The sequence below is a fragment of the Lepidochelys kempii genome, chromosome 7 (assembly GCF_965140265.1).
Source record: "Lepidochelys kempii isolate rLepKem1 chromosome 7, rLepKem1.hap2, whole genome shotgun sequence".
In the NCBI taxonomy this organism is placed as follows: Eukaryota; Metazoa; Chordata; order Testudines; family Cheloniidae; genus Lepidochelys; species Lepidochelys kempii.
In genome coordinates, this window is record NC_133262.1 from 1,837,480 (window position 1) to 1,862,381 (window position 24,902).

The 24,902-nt window shown below is 40.1% G+C and overlaps 1 protein-coding gene across 1 annotated transcript in view; it reads left to right on the plus strand.

Moving 5' to 3' along the window:
• The window catches only part of PRKAR2A (protein kinase cAMP-dependent type II regulatory subunit alpha), a 156,811-nt gene that overhangs the window by 97,685 nt on the left and 34,224 nt on the right, over positions 1-24,902 (plus strand). The window contains exons 3-5 of the mRNA XM_073350887.1: positions 5,654-5,706; positions 8,328-8,411; positions 18,011-18,117. Coding sequence (XP_073206988.1) covers positions 5,654-5,706; positions 8,328-8,411; positions 18,011-18,117 — 244 coding nt within the window. The remainder of the gene's footprint in view (positions 1-5,653; positions 5,707-8,327; positions 8,412-18,010; positions 18,118-24,902) is intronic.

Sequence of the window (24,902 nt, forward strand, 5' to 3'; positions counted from 1 at the left end):
CCCCACAACAGACACTCAGATACTCACCAATACAGCCTCCCTAATCCTGGTTCAGTTGCAAGATGACCTTGCGGAAATTACTTAACCTCTCTGTGCGTCAGCCTTCATCTGTAAAATGGAGAAACATCCTTCACAGTGTTCTAAGGTTTATTGATTATGTTACAATGTGCTTTGAAGATGGAATGCTATGTAAATGCTAGGCATTTGTTTTCAAATTAACCAAAACTAGTTTGTCTGTAATACCAAATTGTGTGTGTGCGTGTGGTATAATGTATACCTCTCTATCACCACAAGGATCTATTCATTTTTATTCAAAGAGATCCTTCACTGCAAAAGGAAGTAGTGAGTGGCTGTGTGGATTTATTCATTCTTTGGCACCTGGCTTCTCTGACAAGGAGTTAAAAATCAAGCCTTCCTATATGCAGTTTTTTTAATGTAACATTTCTGAATAGTAGAATGATTAAACAGGTTTATTGTCTCTGAAGACTGGAAGCGCAGGCATTACCTCTCTGTGGACTGAGGGAAATCTTAAAAATTAGACCAGCTTCTTCCAACTTGGATCATAAATGTCTTTTTATGATAGATTATATCAAATCTTTTTAAGACTAAGGACGGCGGAGAAGTAACTGCAATGAAATACCCAGGTAGGAGTACAATTTTTAGAGAAGTTGTAGCTTTCTAAGCAGAGTGCAGCCTTCCGTCCAACTCTTCAGCGTGTTCTGCTTCTTCAGACTGAGTCAGCTGAACTCTTGCCCAGACAAACTCTTGGCCAAGCTGGGGTTCTCATGGTTCATAGCTATGCTAAAGGAGATGCCAATGGGGCTGACAGTGAACGTGCTTCAGGGAAGAAAGCAAGCACTACAGCCAGTGTGAATGAAAAGGATCTTGCAGAGTTATGAATGGCAGCTGTTGATGGGAAAAGTTCAGAACTGCATTATGCTGTGGTGGATTAGGTTGGTTTGTTAAATTTTAAGTGTCCTTCATTTTTTGCATTCAGACTTTTGATTCTACTGGTGTTAGTATAACAGATCTCCTTGCTTGGTAATAGCTCTGTCATTTAACCTTTACAATGAGACCTCACTGTAATTTTAATTTAGATTATCACCCAGACCACCAATGTTTTGGTACTGTCGCCTCACAAACCGGATCGAGGACTTCAATAGCTCAGACATAGGTGAGAGGTTTTTCGCAGGAGTGTGTGGGTGAGATTCTGTGGCCTGCGTTGTGCAGGAGGTCGGACTAGATGATCATAATGGTCCCTTCTGACCTTAGTATCTATGAAAGAAGCCTTTTTCCATTGGATGTATACTACTACAAGGGACACAAGTCAAAAAATCACACATTTTGAAAACCAAATTTCTTTATCACCTCAAATCTCTAAAAGTGAACATTTGAAAAATTGTCAGGTTGATAAAAGGTGTCTTGGGACCAACAACGTATATAAGATTAGTTAAACCCTTGTTTTACTCATGTTAAGTTATTGCTGGCTTACACCCAGTGTAAGAACCATCATTAAAACTTGTTAAATTTTTACTAAACTCACAGAAAAACAATATCTAACTATAAAATGATGGGATCTAAATTAGCTGTTATCACTCAAAAAAGAGATCTTGGAGTTGTGGATAGTTTTCTGAAAACGTCCACTCAATGTGCAGCGGCATTCACAATACTGTGTGCAGATGTGTTGGGGATTGGTCATTAGTTGGGGATTGGTCCTACTTAGTTGGGGATTGGCCCTGCTTTGAGCAGGGGGTTGGACTAGATGACCTCCTGAGGTCCCTTCCAACCCTGATATTCTATGATTCTGTGTGGTTGCCCCATCTCAAAAAAGATGTATTGTACTAGAAAAGGTTCAGAAAAGGGCAACAAAAAGGATTAGGGGTATGGTATGGCTGCCATATGCGGAGAGATTAGTAAGACTGGGACTTTTCAGGTTGGAAAAGAGAGGACTAAGGGGGGATATGATAGAGGTCTATAAAATCACTACGGGTGTGGAGAAAGTACATAATGGAAGTGTTATTTAGCCCTTCTCATAACACAAAGAACTCGAGGTCACCAAGTGAAATCAATAGGCAGTAGGTTTAAAACAAAAGGAAGTATTTCTTCACACAAAGCACAGTTAACGTGTGGAATTCTTTGCCAGAGGATATTGTGAAGACCAAGATGCTAACAGGATTTAAAAAAAGAACTAGATAAGTTCATGGGGGATAGGTCTATCAATGGCTATTAGCCAGGATGGGCAGGGATGGTGTCCCTAGCCTCTATTTGCCGGAAGCTGGGAATGGGTGACAGGGGATGGATCACTTGATTACCTGTTCTGTTCATTCCCTCTGGGGCACCTGGCACTGGCCACTGTCGGAAGACAGGATACTGGGCTAGATGGACCTTTGGTCTGACCCAGTATGGCCATTCTTATGTTCTTCATAGCTCTAAGTGATTTATTCAGTGTAAAGGTGCCAGATTTCAGTTTTGATTTGCTGTTCATAAATGACTTTTATCATATGCCTTCCATCAGAAAATTCCCTGTTTGGTCCCTAGGGGAACTTAATCTTAGTATTTTTAATACTATACTATATTTAACATGTCTTTTTAATTTAACCTGTGGGTAGGTTAACCTGTGTTTATGGCTCTTTATTGTATTTTACTTGCCTTTTAAAAGACAACATAAGATAGTCATGTGATAAAGCACCATATAAATGTTTTGGATTACTGTATACCTGAAATTGCAGTTGGAGGAAAAGATACTTATATAATTCTGTAAATGTTTCCTATGGAGAAATTATCATTATCCTAGACTGTTTGAAAAGCAGGACCCAGGGTTGGCCCTTCAGGTTGCACTCATCACATCACTGAAAAGATTTAAAATAAAGTAGAGGGAGTGAGTGAGTGACAGAGATTATGGCAATAAAATATAGCCTTTGGTGCCAGCATGGGTCGAACTATTGCCGTTTTTTTTTATATGCTGTAATGGGAATTTTGACACAGGCAAGATCATGTTATGAGTAGTCGTCCAGTTATTCATTTCCCCAGTATTTCACAGTCTTATTAAAATTGAAAGACAGTAATGAGAGCCAGAGGCACCAAACACATGGGCACTTCATAAGATCTACAGAGCAGCTCTGCTAATGCAGCCCTTTTGGTCCTGAGCAGAGACTGAGTTTTCCAAATTAGGCTAAGCAGTCGTTTTTCTGATCTCTGTTTTCACTTGTTTTCTACTGTAAATTGGATGTGAACCAGGGGTTCCAGAATTGAAAATCAAAACACATTTTCTCCTTTGCCACTTAAATACCTCTGACTTCTAGATTTTCTTCTTGGGCTTGATTTATTTGTGAGAGATAGTCAGCATTCTGAAAGACGGTGTTTTCTGGGTTTTTTTTGTTTTTTTGTTTTCAATTTGTATCACTGAAGTGTTTAAAAAAAATTACTCATACTAAAAACACTAGTCCCTAATTTTAATCTATAAACAAAGGCTGTAGCTACTCTGAAAATTTAAAAGAAGAGATAAGAACATCAAGGTTCTTGTTATGCCTATTAGGAAATAAAGTTATTAACCTGTTTTAGAATCTTAGCGGAGAAAGGAAATGGTTGGAGTCATTGCTGAATGAGAAAGGGGGCATGGTGGTGGAATCAACTGTCATTGAATGTTGGAGAGAAGGGATCTGGTGGTTAACTGTTGGGTGTTACTGGCTTTCTAGAATCTAGAAACTTTTGGAAAATGGGTAGGGCATCTGATAAACGGTTTCTCTACAGAGCTGGCTAGCTCATGTTATTTTGTAGTCTTCAGTGTTAGAATGAGAAGCAACTACATAGGGAATCTGACTGTGGTAAATGTGAAAATTGTTGTTCAGGAGTGCAAACGATGTGGTTAGTGATTACCAATATCAACTTATAAAATTATCAGGGTTAACTTGCCCAAAGTTGAAGGAAATGGTAGAAAACAAATAATCAGATGAACTGAAGATAACGTAAACAGGATTCTTCCAATGTAAATGTTAATGTAACCCAAGCTGGACCCGCATAGTGGTTTGAGTCTGCCACTGGCTTTGAGCTAACTGACCTGAGTGCCTCAGCTTAGGCAACAGAGACTCATGGTTTTAGATCCAGAAGTTCTGGGTTCATCCCTGCTGCTGCTGACCCTGACCCAGAATAACTAGAGAGACAGAATTTGTGCTCATCTCAAAAATGCAGGAAATCATTTTTCTTTGGATTCATCAGGACCAAACGTGCCACTGAACAAAGATTTCATTACTGAGAAGCAGAACACTGAGCTTCCTCATACAAATGAGGGTTTCAGCTCTGCTGCTCCAAGAAGGTGTGGGAGGAGCTTGGGATTTCAGCCCTGCCACTCCTGGCTGCAGTAGAGGGAGGGGGAGCTTGGGGCTCAGGCCCCCCTTGCTCCTGGCTTCAGTGGGGGGCGGGGGAGATCAGGGTTTCAGCCCTCTCCCTGCTTCAGTCCCATGGGGGCAGGGGGAGCACCAAGGCTTGGGACTTCAGCCTTGCACCCTTCGCTGCTTGGGGCACTGGGTTTCAGTAGCGGGACTCTGCAACCACCCTGAAAGGGCTCGCAGACCCCAGGGAGCCATGGACCCCTGGTTGAGAACTGCTAGCTTAGCTGTAAGAGATATTATGGGACAGAGCCCGCCTACTGTGCTGATAGGTGCATGAGACACAGAAATAGTCTGTGCCCAAGGAGAAATGGGGCTCTACAGGAGACATTGGGAAGGAATACAGTTCTGGGGGCCAGGCTGTTTGCATGGTATAAAACGGACTCTGGGAGGGGGAGAGTGCATGTGATTCTACATATCAACCGTGGATACTTACCCATCTGAGTAGTTATTAGTGTTAATGCATATTTAAAAGTTGAGAAATTCTCTACCACCCCCCACCCAAAAAAACCCTGAACTTTAATATGGATAGATCCCATATTCCCCCCTTCCTCTCCAAGACAGACCATAAAAAGCAAATAAGTCATTCAATAACCCATCTATACTCCACGAATCCGTTCCCCTTTTCAATCCTGCCTACCTGCTTTCCATGACTCACAGCCCACATCTTCATTCTCTGATCCTAACCAGCATCTTATAGCCTTAACGGAGACCATATTTATTGGTTATATTTTGTGTTTTGTTTGTTAATAAAGGGTTTGTGTGAATTGATAGATGATGTCTGTAGTTCTGAAATGTACTGTATGTGAGTGAGGGGTCATGGCTACAAGATGGTTTTTCCTCTTAATGTTTAGGGAAAGTTTTGTGAATGGATCGGTGTTCATGATCATTATGAATGTGGTTATAAGACGTTGCAGAATTAAAATCTATATGTGCGTATGAGCACTGTATTTATATTTTGAAGTTAAGCTTGCTGGTTAGAGGTAGAGTTTTGAAAGAGGTAGTTTGGCCAATGTGGAGGAAGCTTCCTCAGTCTTTTTCGTGCCCCTCACTTTGGTGTCTGGATATGACCGTAATGTGTCTATTCTGATGATAAATAGGATTTCATCCTTCGACATAATGGCACTATTCATACAAAAATCACTTTAAAAACAAAAGTGAAATATAGAATGGCAAATTTAGAGGGAAGGAATTGAAATTTTATTTGTCTTATGCTCCTGTGAAATACAGCTTTTATGTAATTTTTTCTTCTTCTTTTTCCTATTAAGTTTGTGCTGAAGCCTTCAACCCAGATGAGGAAGAGGAAGATACAGAACCAAGGGTAAGCGTGGGCAAATTACATCTGGCACAGTCTTTTGCATAGGTTAATGTACATATGCAAGCGCATCATCCCCTTGTTAATTCTACATTTAATTCTGCAAAGTGAAATGATTACTGAAAAAGCAGAATTACTGAAATGTTAAGTTTCTTTGCCCTAGGCATTCCTTTGGTCATTATCGGCTTTAACTTACAAACTTGTTATACAAAAAGATTTTAAAATTGTACCTAGAGGCCTACCATCTACATGAACTTAAATCTTTTCCTTTCTTAATTATCTGCTTAGGTAACACTTGTTCAGACAATTCCTGGAGCACTGGTGCTGGTGTGAAGAATTAGTGAAGCTTTAGCACAGCTCTCTGTCTAGATGCCTAGAATACCTCTTATGTTTTCCACTGCCTTCCTTATCAAAGCAGTTCTGTGCTGGGAGAGCTTGCCTGCTGCTTATGTAAGAAATGCTTTGCTGAAATGTGCTTGAGCCTATAATCAGCAGTTGTATCTTTTTAAATGCAGGCAATTTATAGGGATTGTTACAGTTCAGATATTGTAGTTGTATTTCTCGAGCGCAACTGTATATAACAAAATCCTGGTTGATAGGAATTGATATTTCCTTTAGGGACTTGTACTTCTGGAATGTAGCATTTATAATAGGATTAAATATATTTTAAAAAAGTGTTTTTAATTTATGGGGTGGGGGGGCGGTCGTGCTCAGAGGCTTGCTGTGTGAAAGAGGTCACCAGTACAAAAGTTTGAGAACGACCATTTAAGAGGTTTTGATTCCTGAGTAGTATTTTGACTTAAGAAATTTGTTTTTACATCAAGTTTTTCAGTGTGTTCTCATTCTTTTTTATTTAATGGCTAAGTACTTAATGGTGCAACTTTCTTTCAGAATCCTGGCTATCTGTGTGGTTAATTTGAAGCAATTAATCCTCTTATCTGCTTACTATCCAATTTTAACCCCCAGTGAATTTACTTAGATTTTGTTTTCATTATAATAAGGAATTATTTTTCTGAAGAAATGAACATTAGTTCTCTTTATCTGGGAAGACATCATCTGAAGGAAACAAAACTTAAAACTTCAGTTTTTCTTGGTTTTTGTCTTGACATCTGATGAAATTCTGGTATCAAGTTCTTTAGATGATTTACTGGTGGTTGTGGCCACTAGAAACATGTATCATAAGATTTCAGTATTGTCTAGGTATTTCTACTGTGGTCCTCACAAAGGTATCTGGGTACTATACCATGTATTTTGGATCTCATCAAGATTTTTAGTACTACAGATACTTTCAGTGGAATTTAAGGCTTACTAAAATACCAAATTCAATTATTGTACATATAGACCCCACTCTCATGTGCATCTGCACCAAAATCGGAGCCTTCTAGAAAGTTGTGGCCATTGGGGCTGCAAATATACTCTCTTGTGGAACCAACACTTATTGTTAGGCTCCATACGTTGCTATTGCTGGGATATCCTCTGTTCCTCCTCCTTCTTGTTCATTGCTTTCTTGGCTATTTTTCTCTAAAAACATGGTTTACAGTATACTTCTATAAATTTATTTTTGATTTAATTAATATTAAGTTTAGAAAAAATTAAATAACTGTTGTTGTTAGTAGGCTGTGCGGATCTACTGGGACAAGCTATTGTCATCTGAGATCTCAGTTCTCTTTTTATAAGCCCATATCTTAGGATGGATGACTAATTTTCACTGGTGCAAGGGAAAGATTTTAGTTGCAGACTTCCCGTGCCTAGTGTCTGAAAGTGCCTGGGAAGGGTCATTTGTCAGGGAGAAGCTCGTTCTGCACTAGCTTCACCTCTCCCATCCTCATAAAAGTCATGGGTCTCTTTTCCAGTTCTTGCTCATAAGATGCACAGAGCTCTCTGGATCAGACATGGTCACAGCAGTTGAGTTGGTGCCTGGTGCCTCTTTGCTCGCCTAAATTCTGAATTAGGAGGAAAGAGAGAACAGAACAGTTTAGAAGAAGAGAGGTCTGACTTTGTTTTTTTACTTGGAATTGTTTTCTTGTTTCCTTTTCTTCCAAGTTCGTGTGTGTGTGTTTTGGGGGTTCTTTTCCATCCTCCCATGCAATACTCTGATTTAGTCTCTTGGACAGGCTTTGTATTTCAGGTGCCTGAAGATCACTAAACAATTCAGAAGCGGGAAAGAGTAGAAAAGAATTCCAGAATTTAAAAATAAATTCTTTTTTTTTCCAAATAACTACTTTTAAGATATATAAATATCTTAAATGCTCTAGTTATATTAAATATTAGTGGAGCTGTTATGGTGAGGAAATATTAAAACAATAAAATAGTTCATTGAAGAGCAATATTAAAACAGCTTTTGCTCACTCAGTTTAATTTTCTAAATATTTGTGTAATTGTTTTTGTCTGGATGTCCTTTAAAAAGATACGTTGTCAGAATATCAAATTTTTTTAAGTATGAGTTCCTGAACAATTATTGCCACTATATAAATCTTTTTTTTTTTCACTTTTCATTCTTTTGAGGTTCTAGCTACATCAAGGCTCTTACTTAATGTTGTGATTCACTTTGTGAGGTTAAGTATGCTTCAGATTGCGATCAGATTTCTTTACTGCCATGACAGGTTTTTTTTTATTTTTCCTTGCAGGTAGTTCATCCAAAAACAGATGAGCAGAGATGTAGACTGCAGGAAGCATGCAAAGATATACTCCTCTTCAAAAACCTAGATCAGGTAGTACTGCTATAATGTTTGAACTACAGTCGTTTACCGTATGTATAATTACTAGCCATTTACATTGTTCTCAGTAGTGGAATATTGCAAAAGGAGTATTGCAGGAATACAAGGACATACTGAATTTGTATCCTGTAATAGCCACCTTACAAAGGAGGATTCAACTAAGAAGCAAATATCCAACTTGTAAAAGGTTAAAGTAGAAATTAGAGCCAGGTAATAGCTTCAGTATTCTCCATTATTGTTATCTTCTCCTGATTGAATGGGGTGAAGGAGAAATTGTTGATATAAAAGATGACTGTGAAGAATTTCTATTTCAAAAATCTAAACCCCAAAACTAGTAACAGAAGATGAGAATATTTAAATTACAGTTGAATACATTTAAAAATAAAACACTAGCTAGATGGCATAAATACTCTCCAGTCAAGTCTTGAGCTCAGAATCCTGAGCTCTCCTTTGTAACCATTGTTGTTGTTTTGCCCTGAACCATGACAGGATTCCAGTCATCTTTTTGGCTGTTGGAAACCAGAGGGTAAAAAAATGACTTAGCTATAACTTGAACAGAATCTCTTCTTGCCCCTCACAAAAGAGCAGAACTGTCTTACATAGCAGGTTGGTTAGATAAGCCTTGGAAACCATTTGGTCTCTTCAAGACCAGAGCCATAAGGCTTTTCATAATATACTGTGAAACCAAGAAGAAAAGGAGTACTTGTGGCACCTTAGAGACTAACCAATTTATTTGAGCATGAGCTTTCGTGAGCTACAGCTCACTTCATCGGATGCATCCGATGAAGTGAGCTGTAGCTCACGAAAGCTCATGCTCAAATAAATTGGTTAGTCTCTAAGGTGCCACAAGTACTCCTTTTCTTTTTGCGAATACAGACTAACACGGCTGTTACTCTGAAACCTGTGAAACCAAGGTAGCTGAACAGTCAAAGGCCTGACAGCCTTATTGCTTCTGCTAACTTGAGAACCACAAAGAGCTGTTAAAAGAAGCTGTAGGGAAATTTCTTAATTCTTGTAGCTTTTAGGTTCTGACACTTGAGAAGGAAACAGTACACTGAAATATGAAGTGAGCCACCATCTGATGCAGAAAATAAGGATCTGAGGTATCATTCCATAGCATGGTTTTGGATTGCCCAGAAACACCGTTGCAGTATCCAAAGTAGAAGCAACTGACATGTGATATTGATGTCTTAACAAGAATTTTATAACTGAATAGTTGGGCATTGTAGATCTGTGGTCTGATCTTCCTCAGCTCTTGTCTATATACACAAGTTGCACTGGTATAACTTTCTTCATACCTTGTTCTGAGGCCTCTTGTGCTCTGGGGATTCAGCGTTAATGGTCAGCTCTCTTGTAGCTGCATGAGTGCAAATCCCTGGTGCAGACAGGCAAAACCACTATAAGCTGTGACTTGCACTGGTGCAGCTCATTCCGCTTTGAAGCGGTGGTAAGCTGTGCCAGTGCAGATCATGGCTTCTTGTGGCTTTGCTCACTACTACTATGTTACCTTGTGATGACCTTGCCAACTATGTCAGATCATTCAAGTGATAATTCCCTTCACTCACTAAAATTCACTCCATTGATACTTACATACTAATATACCAGTATTTTGACAGAATTCTCCAGTTACACACCCAGCTGATGATGCTCACACTGTTTTTGTCATTGACTCTCTAACACTCCTGCCCATCACTTTCACAGTGCCGGTTTCTGAAATATGAATTGTTTGCAGTCTGTTTTTGAGCATGTACGTAAAGATCAAACACCAATCAATCTGTTCTAATTCAATTAAGTATTTCAATATTCTGATTACCATGATTTTTTAGACACTCCCCCCAAGAAAATTGCATCCCTGTCTATTTTCACTAACGACAAACCCATTTTGCTAATGCTGCTGCTCTTCTGCCAATAAGTGCTGCTTCATACCAGTGTACTTGATTTTCTTTTTGCTAAAAAATGGTTCAGAACTTGGAAGTTGAATCTGAGAAAAATAGATTGATCAGACACACAGATGAACAGAATTTGTTGGGGAAGAGTCAACATGTTTTTTGTAAAGGGGAATCCTGCTTCACCAATCTATTAGAGTTCTTTGAGGAGGTCAGCAAACATGTGGACAAAGGTGATCTAGTGGATATAGTATACTTAAAGTTTCAAAAAGCCTTCGACAAGGGCCCTCACTAAAGGGTCTTAAACAAAGTAAGTTGTTATGGGATAAGAGGGAAGGTCCTCTCATGGATCAGTAACTGGTTAAAAGACAGAAAACAAAGGGTAGTAATAAATAGTTTTCAGAATGGAGAGAAGTAAGTAGTGGTATCCCCCAAGGGCCTGTACTGGGACTAGTGCTGTTCAGTAGATTCATAAATTATCTGGAAAAAGGATAAACAGTGAGGTGGCAAAACTTGCAGAAAATACAGGTTACTTAAGTCCAAAGCAAACTGAAAAATTACAAAGGGATATCACAAAACTGGTTGACTGGGCAGCAAAATGGCAGATGAAATTTAATGTTGATAAATGCAAAGTAATGCACATTGGAAAACATAATCCCAACTATACATACAAAATGATGGGGTCTAAAAAGAGATTTTGGTGCCATTGTGGATAGTATCTTAAAACATCCACTAGATGTGCACTGGCAGTCAAAAAAAAGTCTAACAGACTTAGGAACCATGAGGAAAGGGGTAGATAATAAGACAGAAAATATCATAATGCCTCTATATAAAACCATGGTCGCCCATACCTTGAATACTGTATGTAGTTCTGGTCATCCCATCTCAAAAAAGATATATTAGAATTGGAAAAGGTACACAGAAGGGCAACAGAAATTATGAGGGGTATGGAACAACTTCTGTGTGAGGAAAGATTAAAAAGACTGGGACTTTTTAGCTTGGAAAAGAGATGACTAAGAGGGTTATGACAGAGGTCTATAAAATGTTGACTGGTGTGGAGAAAGTGAATAAGGAAGTCTTATTTACTCCTTCACATAACATAAGAACTAGGGGTCACTCAATTAAATTAATAGGCAGCAAGTTTAAAACAGATGGAAGTACTTCTTCACATAATGCACAGTCAACCTGTGGAACTCGTTGCCAGGGGATGTTGTGAAGGGTAAAACTATAACGGTTCAAAAAAGTACTGGGTAAGTTCCTGGAGGACAGGTCCATCAATGGTTATTAGCCAAGATAGTCAGGGTTGCAATCACATGCTCTGAGTGGTGGTAGCCTCTGTTTGCCAGAAGCTGGGAGTGGACAACAGGATGGATCACTCAATGATTTCCTGATTGGTTCATTCCTTCTGAAGCATCTGGCATTGGCCACTGTTGGAAGACAGGATACTGGGCTACATGGATCATTGGTCTGACCCAGTATAGTCATTCTTATGTACTTAACTGAGCAACCTTAATTATGGCAGTTGTTAGGGCTCCAACTCTAGAACAATGTGCGCGCTAAAGAAAATGATCATGATGTGTAGGCTGACGGTACAGTATGTCATTACCTCTGGGGGCATCTTACAAAAGGAGTCAAGCTTCTTTCCAATAGCAAGATGAATGGTGTATAGCATTTGCCATCTTTTTCTCAAGTTTTTTCCCCAATCCACTTGAGTAACTGAAAACTATGAACAGCATGGGAAGAACAATTACAGAATATACACCAGACTACAAAGTGTGTGCTGCATCTGCTTGTATCCAGTTCTGTATGTGGTCTCAACATAATGAATGGTCTAATATAAGTAAGCCATTCTTGCAAAACAGGTAAAAATCTGCTCTTCTGCCCTTTGTTGTGATGACTGAGGGAGTGTAAAACTATTTTTTTCACTATTTATTTAGGAAGTTTTAACAACTGTACAAATTCTTGCCATGTAAATATCAAACAAAACTATCATTACAACAGTTACCTTTTGTTTAAAGAGACGTTTTACAGAAGATAGTATTCTGTTTAACAGGGTGTTACTCACTCTGTAATATGGTATCATTACAACACCGATAATATATTATTTCTACTGATTTTATTAAGCTGAGTGAAATCTCAGTGTATGCGTTTAACAGATCAGGCATGTCTATCAAATGTTAATATTACTGAACAGGTATTGGGTTGGGGGGGTTGGGGGTGATGGATATACTTTGTCTGAGTATTGAATAAAATGTAAACAAATATCTAAGTATAGAATCATAGAATATCAGGGTTGGAAGGGACCCCAGAAGGTCATCTAGTCCAACCCCCTGCTCGAAGCAGGACCAGTTCCCAGTTAAATCATCCCAGCCAGGGCTTTGTCAAGCCTGACCTTAAAAACCTCTAAGGAAGGAGATTCTACCACCTCCCTAGGTATGCGTTCCAGTGTTTCACCACCCTCTTAGTGAAAAAGTTTTTCCTAATATCCAATCTAAACCTCCCGCACTGCAACTTGAGACCATTACTCCTCGTTCTGTCATCTGCTACCATTGAGAACAGTCTAGAGCCATCCTCTTTGGAACCCCCTTTCAGGTAGTTGAAAGCAGCTATCAAATCCCCCCTCATTCTTCTCTTCTGCAGGCTAAACAATCCCAGCTCCCTCAGCCTCTCCTCATAACTCATGTGTTCCAGTCCCCTAATCATTTTTGTTGCGTTCTGCTGGACTCTTTCCAATTTTTCCACATCCTTCTTGTAGTGTTGGGCCCAAAACTGGACACAGTACTCCAGATGAGGCCTCACCAATGTCGAATAGAGGGGAACGATCACGTCCCTCGATCTGCTCGCTATGCCCCTACTTATACATCCCAAAATGCCATTGGCCTTCTTGGCAACAAGGGCACACTGCTGACTCATATCCAGCTTCTCGTCCACTGTCACCCCTAGGTCCTTTTCTGCAGAACTGCTGCCTAGCCATTCGGTCCCTAGTCTGTAGCTGTGCATTGGGTTCTTCCGTCCTAAGTGCAGGACCCTGCACTTATCCTTATTGAACTTCATCAGATTTCTTTTGGCCCAATCCTCCAATTTGTCTAGGTCCTTCTGTATCCTATCCCTCCCCTCCAGCGTATCTACCACTCCTCCCAGTTTAGTATCATCCGCAAATTTGCTGAGAGTGCAATCCACACCATCCTCCAGATCATTTATGAAGATATTGAACAAAACCGGCCCCAGGACCGACTCTTGGGGCACTCCACTTGATACCGGCTGCCAACTAGACATGGAGCCATTGATCACTACCCGTTGAGCCCGACAATCTAGCCCGCTTTCTACCCACCTTATAGTGCATTCATCCAGCCCATACTTAACTTGCTGACAAGAATACTGTGGGAGACCGTGTCAAAAGCTTTGCTAAAGTCAAGAAACAATACATCCACTGCTTTCCCTTCATCCACAGAACCAGTAATCTCATCATAAAAGGTGATTAGATTAGTCAGGCATGACCTTCCCTTGGTGAATCCATGCTGGCTGTTCCTGATCACTTTCCTCTCATGCAAGTGCTTCAGGATTGATTCTTTGAGGACCTGCTCCATGATTTTTCCAGGGACTGAGGTGAGGCTGACTGGCCTGTAGTTCCCAGGATCCTCCTTCTTCCCTTTTTTAAAGATTGGCACTACATTAGCCTTTTTCCAGTCATCCGGGACTTCCCCGGTTCGCCACGAGTTTTCAAAGATAATGGCCAATGGCTCTGCAATCACAGCCGCCAATTCCTTCAGCGCTCTTGGATGCAACTCGTCCGGCCCCATGGACTTGTGCACGTCCAGCTTTTCTAAATAGTAGCTATCTGTCCTCTGTCTGTTTTGCTGGCTAGGTAACTGGTGTGTTAATTTTTCTGTAACCACAACCTCCCATATTTTTTGAACCATTTTTCTTCTGTGATTGGACTATTTTTACTTCTTCTAGTGAGAGGCTACTAATAGCAAACCAGCTACTAGCAGATAAGGGATTAAGTCTTCATTTCCTCTTGGAAGCCATAGGAGGATTACCAAGGGATTATTTGGTAATAAATTTCCAACAGTTTGTGATACTGGGTTACAGATAACATGCCAGTACTCTCTAATGACTGGACATGTCCACCATATAAGTATAAAATCTCCTCTTTCACCGCAACTTTTCCAACATTTATCCCCATTGAGTCTCTCTATTTTTTTAACCTGACTGGTGTGAGGTGCCATTGAAAAAGTATCTTGAAGAAATTTTTTTGTATTGTGCTACAAAATTAAGATCACTGGTCGTCTTTTCCAGATCAGACCCTCTTGGGGTAATTTGTCTATCAGCATCCATGTCCCAGCATGTTATACATAGAGACTTTTTTGTTAGGAAGGCTGTCCGCAAAGATTGATCTAAATTAGTTATTTTTTTTGTTTGTGTCCTAATTGAGTAGACACCATCACTTTATTAAAGTTTGTTTTCTGTATAAAACGGATTTTCTGGAAAATCAATAAACCTAATGCCTGACTTGAAACTACTGGTACCAGGATAGAGTGGACCCAGTTAAAGATAGTTTTGCTCTTTAAATAAATTATAAAAGTTTCTTTATTGAATAACTGGCCAACCATGTGTATTCCATCACTCTCCCAATCTTTTGAAGCTCTGTAGTTCGCAATTTGGGTTAAGATCTGGCTTATTAGCAGTGGGTGCCACTGGCAACAGAAAATAATTGATCTTTTCTCTGGTTCTATCCCAGACTCAGAGTAGCCTTTGATAAAGGATGTGTGTAAATTTGTGGAGGGTATGATTTTTTTATTAATCTGTTGTAGCCTCGTGATATTTTCAGTGCCACAATTTTCTTGTTCCATAAAGGGCCAGTGTTTGTCTGGGTAAGAGCACCCTCACTTCACTACTGCTTTGAGCTGGCTGGCACCATAGAATGTTTGGAACAGCTAATCTATCCTGTTTAATGGGTCTGTGCAAAGTAGCTGCACTCACTCTTGGTCTCTTCTTATTCCACATAATTCTAACATCCTTTGTATTCCTGCTAGGGTTTTATCTGGGGTAGAATCATAGAACCATAGGGTTAGAAAGGAACTCAAGGATCATGTAGTTTAATCCCCTGCCATTGTCTGTTCCATTGTGCAATTGGTTTTACACTTCTTTTTCCTAAAACTACACAGAATTGCATAAGGATTTTGAAACAATAAAGAAGTGCTTGGCAGAGTGTTCATTTTGATTGTGGGTATTCTTCTCAACCAAGACATTGCGTACTTTCCTCAGCCTTTTAGATCTTTGTTCATTTGCTGAAGTAGTAGTTTTACATTTAAATCATAGAGCTCTTTTAGGTTGTTTGAGATTTGAATTCCCAGGTATCTTATATAATTTGTTGCCCATTGGTACCCAAATGTTTCTGGAGGACTGACTTTTCAGAGTCTAGAAAATTTATACCTAGTACTTCAGATTTTGCATAATTTTCTTTAAATCCAGACACCTTCCCAAATTCCTGGATTTCTTTAGCAACTTATTTTAGGTAAATATTTGATTTAGATCAAAATATTACATAATTTGTATGTAATTATATTTTCTGATATACTCTTGCAAGTTTTATTCCTGTGATGGATTCATTGTTCCTTATCTTCTGTGCAAAAAGCTCCAGGGGCAGTGCAAAAAGTAAAGAAGACACTGGACATCTCTGCCTGGTCCCTCTTTGTAGTTCTGATAGAGGAGATTTCACCCATTAATTTGCACAGTTGCTTTTGGTTTGGTGCAAAGAACAGTTATCCATTTAAGGAACTGGGGGCCAAAGTCCATACGGGATAGGACTTGAAACAGAAAGCTTCACTCTGTTCTATCAAAGGCTTTCTCTGTATCTAGTGATTAAAAAAAAAAATTATCTTTTCTTTTTTGATCTAGCAGTATGGATGATTCCAATTACTCTCCAAATATTGTCTTACATTTGTCTATCCTTAATTAATCCACTTTCATCTGGATTTACATAAAAGCTGGGAGCGTAGACTGCAGTCAGCTAGCTAGTATTTTTACTATAATCTCTGTTGTGATTCAGCTCCTATGCAGCTCCTATAGGCCCGTATAAAATAAGGTCTTTTGTGTCCTGAGGGAGAACCACAATAGCGTCTTTCATAGGTTGTAGAAGTTTTTCCTTTAACAGAATAGTGTTGAAGATACCTCTCAAGGGACCCACTTAGACATCTGTTTTACTAACCTGTCAAAATTATTCTTTGGGTAAATATAACTTTGCGTGACTGGAGTACACATAATTGGCTAAATTAATCTCTTGTTTAACTCCAGTGATTTCAGTTGAGTTGAACCAAAGTAAATGTAGGCCCAGTACATCAATTGTTCTGTTTAAATATATCTTCTAAATATCTTAAATATATCTTCTAAAAAGGCATAAATTAGCTGCCAGAACACTCATAATCAAAGACTAAGAAGCCAGTGTTCTTTGGATCACTTCTTGCAAGAATCAGAGTAAATTTTGGAGTAAAACCAATCCAGGTTACTAGCAAAAGTCCTTAATATACTGCAGATCTGAACACTCTTGCCTGTGGAAAACTAACTTGCATTCTGTCCCCACATCTAAAGCCATGGGGGAACAAAATATAAGTTCTGTCATGGGAGAGCATCCTGCAAAAATGTGATAGTTGCATTAATGCAGCTGTGTTTCACAATATCTTGTGAGTGAGTTTGTAGAATCTTAAAATGCTGTAATGTGTTGGACGTGTGCATCAGCTGTGCTACTAATTGTACTTGTTTACATTATCAACAAGCTTGAAGATATTTTTTAAGCCTCTGCTGCCCACCCCCCAAAATAAGGCACCTTTGAGCTTTAGGGGTTAAAAAAAGAATTTATAGCCACAATGCTTACATTTTTCTGACTTCTGTTATTTAGACACACATACTTTAAATATGTGGTTAAAACAAACAGCTTTCAGGCAGCAACTGCCTTCTCAGTTTAAATACCAGGAGGGTTTAAGATGAGAAAATAAGAGCTTTCTGATGAAAAGTCAGATAGCACTTCTAATATAGTGGTGCTTACAGATACTGCTGTAATGAGTCATATTGTAAAACTAGTGTAGTAAATTTTAAAATGCATTAAGCAGCATAAACACTGGATTAGGGGTGTTCATAAGTTGCATTTTGGAAATTTGTTGAGGTTTAAATGTTAGTGTATCTGATAATGGACTGAAATTACAGTGAAAGTCAATTGTCAGTGGTTTTAAGGATAACATATATAGGAAAGAAGTTCAGCATTGATGTAAGGCCCTTAAATGGCACAGTGATAGAGACTGTGATGGTTAAATATGGTGCTGTATGTAGACATAGATTTAGTGAACCATATCTTCAGCGGATGTAAATCCGCATGTCTCTATCAAAGGAGCTATATCAGTTTACACTTGCAGAAAATCTACTCCAGAGTGTGCACTTTGGCATTGAACCCATAGCACTGGATTAAGCTGTTAAGGCTTAAACCACAAATCAACATTTTTGTCAGAAAATGCAGTGCAAGCAAACCCTTGAGATATTAAATATTAAAATAAAATTGAAAACTCTTTAATGTCAAAATATTAAAATAACCCAAATCTTCCTATTCAGGATATGAAAATCCATGTGCCTTACTACTCACTGTCCAGAACAAAAGTTGAATGAACCAGTCTTTTTCCAATGATTAATCTTATTGCGGGTTTTCTAACCTTCCAGGAGCAGCTGTCTCAGGTTCTCGACGCCATGTTTGAGAGGAAAGTGAAACCTCAGGAACACGTCATTGACCAAGGAGATGATGGAGACAACTTTTATGTTGTTGAGAGGTAGGAAAATGAGCCATTGACTTGTATGAGTTCTATGGAGATAAAAATCTAGAACTCATAATTTTTGTTCCATTTCAATCATTCTGGAATTAGTAGGGAATTCCTATAGACTTAGCACCTCATGCGGCTTTTGTTTTTCTTAGTTTTTTCATTCACTGGCGTTAGGGATTTTTATAAACATCTTTCCTCTATTATTTGGCCTAATTGTCCGTACAAGGTAGCTATTTTAAGGTACCCAGTTGTCAGTCAGTCTGTCTATTCTCTTGCAGATCAATGGGTTCTATATATCTGTGTAATTAAGAGATTCTCCCTTTCATATGTATAATATATATATATATTTACCCTTTTATAATAAAGGCATTCAGAGAAACTCTTTTCTGTATCAGTGTTTCCTCTTATAAGCATCTCCTAGTGATAGTTCTATTGATGAACACCTACTTAATTCTTCTGCAGATATGAAGTATATATGTTTGTGGCTCCTATAAAACTGTGATGTTAATAAGAATAATCTTGAGGAATGTAAGAATAAGTGGTTGTTGGAACAGGATCTTGATTCCGCCACAGAAGTTGATTCATATAATTATCAGATGCTCCTCTTTCAAATAATGGCACCATTAAATAGACACTAAAGATTTCAAAGCAGTTCCTTAAGACAGTGCATTTCCTTTGGATTGTCATTTATTGTATATTTAGGGAGTTTACAATGCACTTTTATGTTAGGTTCTGGTAACCTAGTTAATTCAGCCAAATTCCTATTTTGATTAGCTCATGTTCTACAAACAGGCTGTCAGCTACAAAACATTTTATACTGAAAGCCAGCTAGCTGGCTGCAGAAGATTTAAGGCGGTAGAGTTTGCCACATGTGATTTTCCAGAGGATATGATGATAGTTGGTACTTTACTGCTGTCACAACTGTGGGCAAAACTGTGCAGGTCAAAAAGACAATATATTGAGAATAAGTGAATAAAGCCTGATAAGTATTGTATGACAGTTGAGACCCAACTTGGAAATGCAGGCTCAGCAGGGTCTGCTGTACTGTTTGTTCCACAAATCATCATCTTTGAAAGTCTTAACATTATCCATATTCTTTTTTTGTATCTATTTTCCATGTCCAAAAGCATATTTCCCTAAAGATACCACATTGATTGGATTTCTGCTCTTGGGTCATGCACTTCTAGTTTGAGTTAGGTGGAAATTCCTTTGTTTTCTAATGACAGGTTTCAGAGTAGCAGCTATGTTCGTCTGTATTCGCAAAAAGAAAAGGAGTACTTGTGGCACCTTAGAGACTAACAAATTTATTTGAGCATAAGCTTTTGTGAGCAACAGCTCACTTCATCGCGAAAGCTTAAGCTCAAATAAATTTGTTAGTCTCTAAGCTGCCACAAGTACTCCTTTTCTTTTTGTTTTCTAAGGATTTTAGCTCTTTAAGCCATCAGTAGGTGTGTCTTGTACACAGAGCAATTGCTGCTACCCTAATGCTCGAGAACCTTTCCTTACAGTTCCTTTCTGATCATGGTCAACAGTGGAGCTCCCTATTTGAATTGTAACTGTTTTGGCAGTTTTCAGGTCTCCACCTTCTTGGAGACATTAGGCACAGGTCTTTCTCAAAGCCTTCTGGCTCTGGTGTAGAGCAGTAAATTTCAGCATCAATGCCTTTGAGGCTAGGGTTTTTGGGTCCACTTTGCGTCAGAGGCACTAAGATGACTCTTTGAGGTTCCCTGGATGCAGGGCGAATTAGGAATATGGGACATTGTACCGGAAGAGACCTTCTGGGTCATCGAGTCTAGCCCCCTGCTATTGCAGGCAACCCTGGCATATTTTCCCATTCACAGATTTATCAAGTTCCATCTTAAAACTAGTTTGAGTATTTGCCCCTACTACTCCTATTGGAAGGCTGTTCCAGATCCTCATTCCTCTGATGGTTAGAACCCTTCTTCTAATTTCCAGCTTAAATTTATTCATGGCCAGTTTTTACCCATTTGTTCTTGTGCCAGCATTGTACTTTAGCTTAAATAGCTCTTCTCCCTGATGTATTTATAGAGAGCAATCAGATCCTTTCCTCTCTCCGCTTTCATTTTGTTAGGCCAAACAAGCCACATTCTTGTACTTTCCTCTTGGAAGATAGGCTCTCTGTTCCCCTGATTTTCCAAATAACCCTTCTCAGCACCTGTTCCAGTTTGAGTTCATAATATCTTAAATGTGGATGACTAGAATTATACACAATATGTCAGATTAGGTTTTAGCAGTGCTTGTATAATGGCATTAGTACTTCCCTTTCTCTACTAGAAATACTTCACCCAATGTATCGTAGGATCACATTTGCCTTTTTCACAGCGACATTGCATTGGTGGCTCCTAATCCTCAAATGATCAATTAATTAATTCAGGTTTTTCTCCTCCTCTGTCATTTCCAACTGATGAGCCTCCCTCCCCTCAGCTTATAGCAGAAATTTTTCTTTAGTCCATAAATGCATGACCTTGCACTACATACTATTAAATTTCATCCAATTTCTGTTATACCAGTCCTCAGGGTCATCCAATTCTTCCTGCATAATAATCCTATCCTCCTTATATCGACCGTGTCTCCCAACTTTGTATCATCAGCAGATTTCATTATATCACTTTTACGTTTTGCATCAAGGTCATCAATTAAAATATTAAATAACATTGGTCCCAAGACCAATCCTTGATGAACTCTATTAACAATCTCCCTCGAACCTCAAAATTTTTCTTTCAGCACAGCCCATTGTCATCTCCCTTTTAGTCAGTTCCTTACTTGCCTTGCAATACTTGTATAAGCCCCGTCTTCTCCATTTTAACTAATAATTCTTCCTTGAATAGTGTCCCTATGGGTGTACCACTCAAGGTCCCCATGCACCTACAATTGAAGATTTTTCAGCAGCAGTTCTTGTGTGATCTGTCCATGTGCCCTAGCTATCCTTGTGCCCTGTATCGAGGGTATATAGGGCTGCGATGGACAAACCAGCCTGGACAGAGATGGAGCATTCGATAGTGATGAGTTTTGCAGATACTTTCCTCTTATTTACTTTTATAGTTTTATTTTATTTTGTTATAAATAATAATTTTATTCTTTTATGTAAATTAGCGTTCTATTTCTTCTGAGGGATCTTTTTCCAATTAGCTGAGCCTTTTGTCTCCCTTACCCTCTGCCCACCCCAGATGAGGGTGGTGGTTCCCTTTTACAAAGAAGCCTCTTGGTTTCTTGGGGCATGCCAAGTCTTGAGGATTCAAACGTTGACTCACTTGCTGGAAATCCTTCTGAATTAGTGATGGCCACTTGCACTGTAGCTGCTGCCTCAGGTATTCACACATGACATCCAAAGTGCAAAATCTGCACTAGTTTTAAGAGCTCCTCCAAGAGAGAGGAGGAGATTAAAGTTTGTCTCCTTATGATGGAGCATACCATTGTCCGGCTTCAGATCCAGGCCTAGAGACAAATGCAGACAGAGACCCATACAGCAGCCTCTGAGCAACTATAGTGCCCCATCAGCCTCTGGTAGACCTGCAAGTGATGCAGAAAAGACTTCCATGAAGAGGAGTACTAAATCTCCTCAGAAACTGCATAATACTAAGAGCTGCACCATATTGGAGACCCCACACCTGTAAAAGGCTTCCACAGAGGGTTCAAGAGGGATTAGTACTGAGAGCTGTAAATCAAAATCTGAGAGCTCATCTAAATCACATGGTACCTAGCCGTCGGTACCATCAAGGCATGACCAATGTGCCAGACACACTACCGATTCTGCACTGAAGAACTTGGTACCACCAGTAGCATCTACTATGCCTTTATACCTCTTCCAGGAGACGCCAGTGCCCCCTGTACCATCCTTGATACCACAGGCAACTACATCCATGGCTCACCAAATTACTGCACAACTGCACCCGATATGTCAGGAGTTTGTTTTGCAGGGATTTGTTAATCTCTGACGAATGTGAGTCTCAGTTAGGCTCCCGCTACTGGTACCTCACCTATTGCAGTATTGCATGCAGAGAGGCAAACCAGCACTCCTCCTTTGTCTGGCTTCTCCTCTAGATTATGCAGATGAGAGCTCTTCAGACTCTCAAATTTCTGTTCAGGTCTGTTATGATTACCTGCCAAGCCTGATCTGTCCTGGACCTACTCCATCAAGGAGTACTTCCGAGCTGGTGCAGCCTTGGTCTGCTCAGACCCTCATTGGTATGACCAGACCTGGATTCCTCCCCCGTTCCCTTATGAGCCCCTGCCCTCACGGGCCATATTGAGAACCTTGGCCTGCCTGTTGTCAACAGTTCTCCACAGTACCCAGAGCATGCCAGAAATGCCAGGTACATCCCTCCCTGATTTCTTCCATTCCCTCACAACAGTCTTTACCACAGGAGGGAATGTTTGAGGAGAAAGAGAGAAGGGCTGCTGAAGAGGCTTCATCTTGGACTAATATTTCATTAGTCTGTCAGATGAAGCTGTTATGTCCCCTCCATCTAGCATGGGTACCGTCAAACAATTTCATGATTTGATGGAGAGTGGCAGACACTCTCTTCAAATACAGTTAGAAGACATCCAAGAGACTCCGCATACGCTGCTGAACATTCCTCACACATCACCTTCAGAAAGGATCACCCATGCTGTAAATGAGGTGCTATTAAAACAGGCCTAGGGAATGTGGCAGACTCCCGTCACTGTCCCATTGACAGCTAAGAGGGTAGACAAAAAGTACTACATTGTGGCTAGAATAGCTATTTCCATCCTGCCCCTAACTCCATTTACTGCATCCACAACTAAGAACACAAAAGACAACACCATTCCAAGGCCACTCTGCATGATAAAGACCAAAAGTGCTTATTCTCTTTGCAAAGTATAACCATGTTAACTATTCAAAATGTTTACTGAACATCTCCCACAAAAAGCATAGGAAGCAATTTCAGGCCCGCATCATAGAGGGACAATTTCTGGTAGGCACAACTCTGCAAATTTCTCTTGATGCAGCTGACAAAACAAGCCCATTCCATCTCCATATCTGTAGTCATGTATAGAACCTCATGGCTGCAGTCTTCAGGATTTCTGCATGAAGTACAGAACGCTGTAGAGGCCCTCCCCTTTGAATATAAATTATTCAGTGAGTTCACAGATGAGTCCCCTCATTTGCTGAAGGATTCTAGGCTGACCTTTCATTCACTGGGCATACATATGCCTACAAACAAGAGGAGATTTAGTTGGGCTCAGACATCTTGGAGATCATTCCCAGCTCAGTTCTCCACCTACCATAGGGTGTCGGAACCACCTAAAAAGAAACCCAGAATTCAGCAGGGAAATTCTCAACTGCTGCTCCTAGGTTGATGCAGCAGCCATCAATTACAAAGCACTTGTTTTGACACTGCAGTTGAAAGCCATGAACACCCCTGCTGCTGGCCAGAGCTGATGCTATATACCATTCCGCCCTTTCGATCCTCCCACCTTGTGGGATTGTCTCTCCCACATCTGCATCTCATGAGAGTTGAGATCTGGCGGTTAGAACATCGGTCTACTCCATCCTTTTCCATTCCACACCTCCCTCCCAACCCCTTCCCTGTGCCTTTTCAAGGACGCATCTCATAAGCCTCTCTTGAGACAAGAGAGTCTCTCCCTTCTTTGCACAGGAGCTGTGACACTAGTTCCCATTCAGTTCAGAGGAATGGGATTTTATTCCAAGTCCTTCCTGCTTCCCAAATAAGAAGGCCAGGTAGAGGCCAATTCTAGATTTCAGGATGCTGAATACCTTAGTCAAGGTACAAAAATTCAAGATGGTAACAATCGCAGCTGTTATTCCAGGCGTGGATCTGGGAGACTGTTTCATAGCCCTTGACCATCAAGATGCGTACTTGCATGTTGTGATATGCCTCTCTCATAAGAGATTCCAACATTTCACGTAGGTCAGGGAGGTTCTCCCTTTCGGACTCTCTGCTACCCTCAGAGTGTTTAAAAAAAATTATAGTGGTACTGACTGCACAGCTTCACCAGTGGGGAGTAGTAGTCTTTCCCTATCTCAACATTTGGCTTCCCAATTCCTACATTGAAGTGAAAACAATTGATATAGAGTTCAAAGAGGCCACTCTCGGTGCCTTGACATCCAAAACCTACCTGAGGACAAATTTCTCAGTTTGACGCACTTAATTGACAAGTCCAGTTGAGACCACAGGTCACTGCAAGATCATGCCTGCAGCTCCTCATGCTCCTTCCAAATGAGCTTATCTGCACGGCTTCCAAGCCTGCCCAGGACAGTTTATACACAGTCTGAACAAGTAGCTCTCTATTCCCAGCTGTGTAGTAGTATCCCTCGACTGACTGAAGAGCCCGGACAAGGTTTGCTCAGAGTTCCTTTCAACCATCTTCCTCCCACTGTCACAGTAGTTTTGGCTGCATCCCTCCTTGGATGGGGAGCTCATCTGCTTCTCCTTTCCTCCTGGCTGGCCATCAGTTTCCCTCTGATGCTCAGTCTTCTCACTCAGGACTTGGGGAACACTTGTCACCTCCACCTGAACACTCTGTGGTTCACGGCTTGGTACCTAGGTGGCTCTCAAAGTTAGAACTCTCCTGTTCCAGAAATGTTAAAGAAGTCCTAATCAACAGCAGAAAGGAATCCACAAGAAAACTTACCTTCAGAAAGACTGTGTACTTACTTTCCTCTGTCTCCCGTTGGCTCTCCCATTTTGGAGGCTCTAGAATACTTTTTCACTCTGAAGAAAGGAGGTCAGTCTTTGAGTTCCATTTAAAGTCCACATGGTGGCCATTACAGGATTTCATTCTCTTGT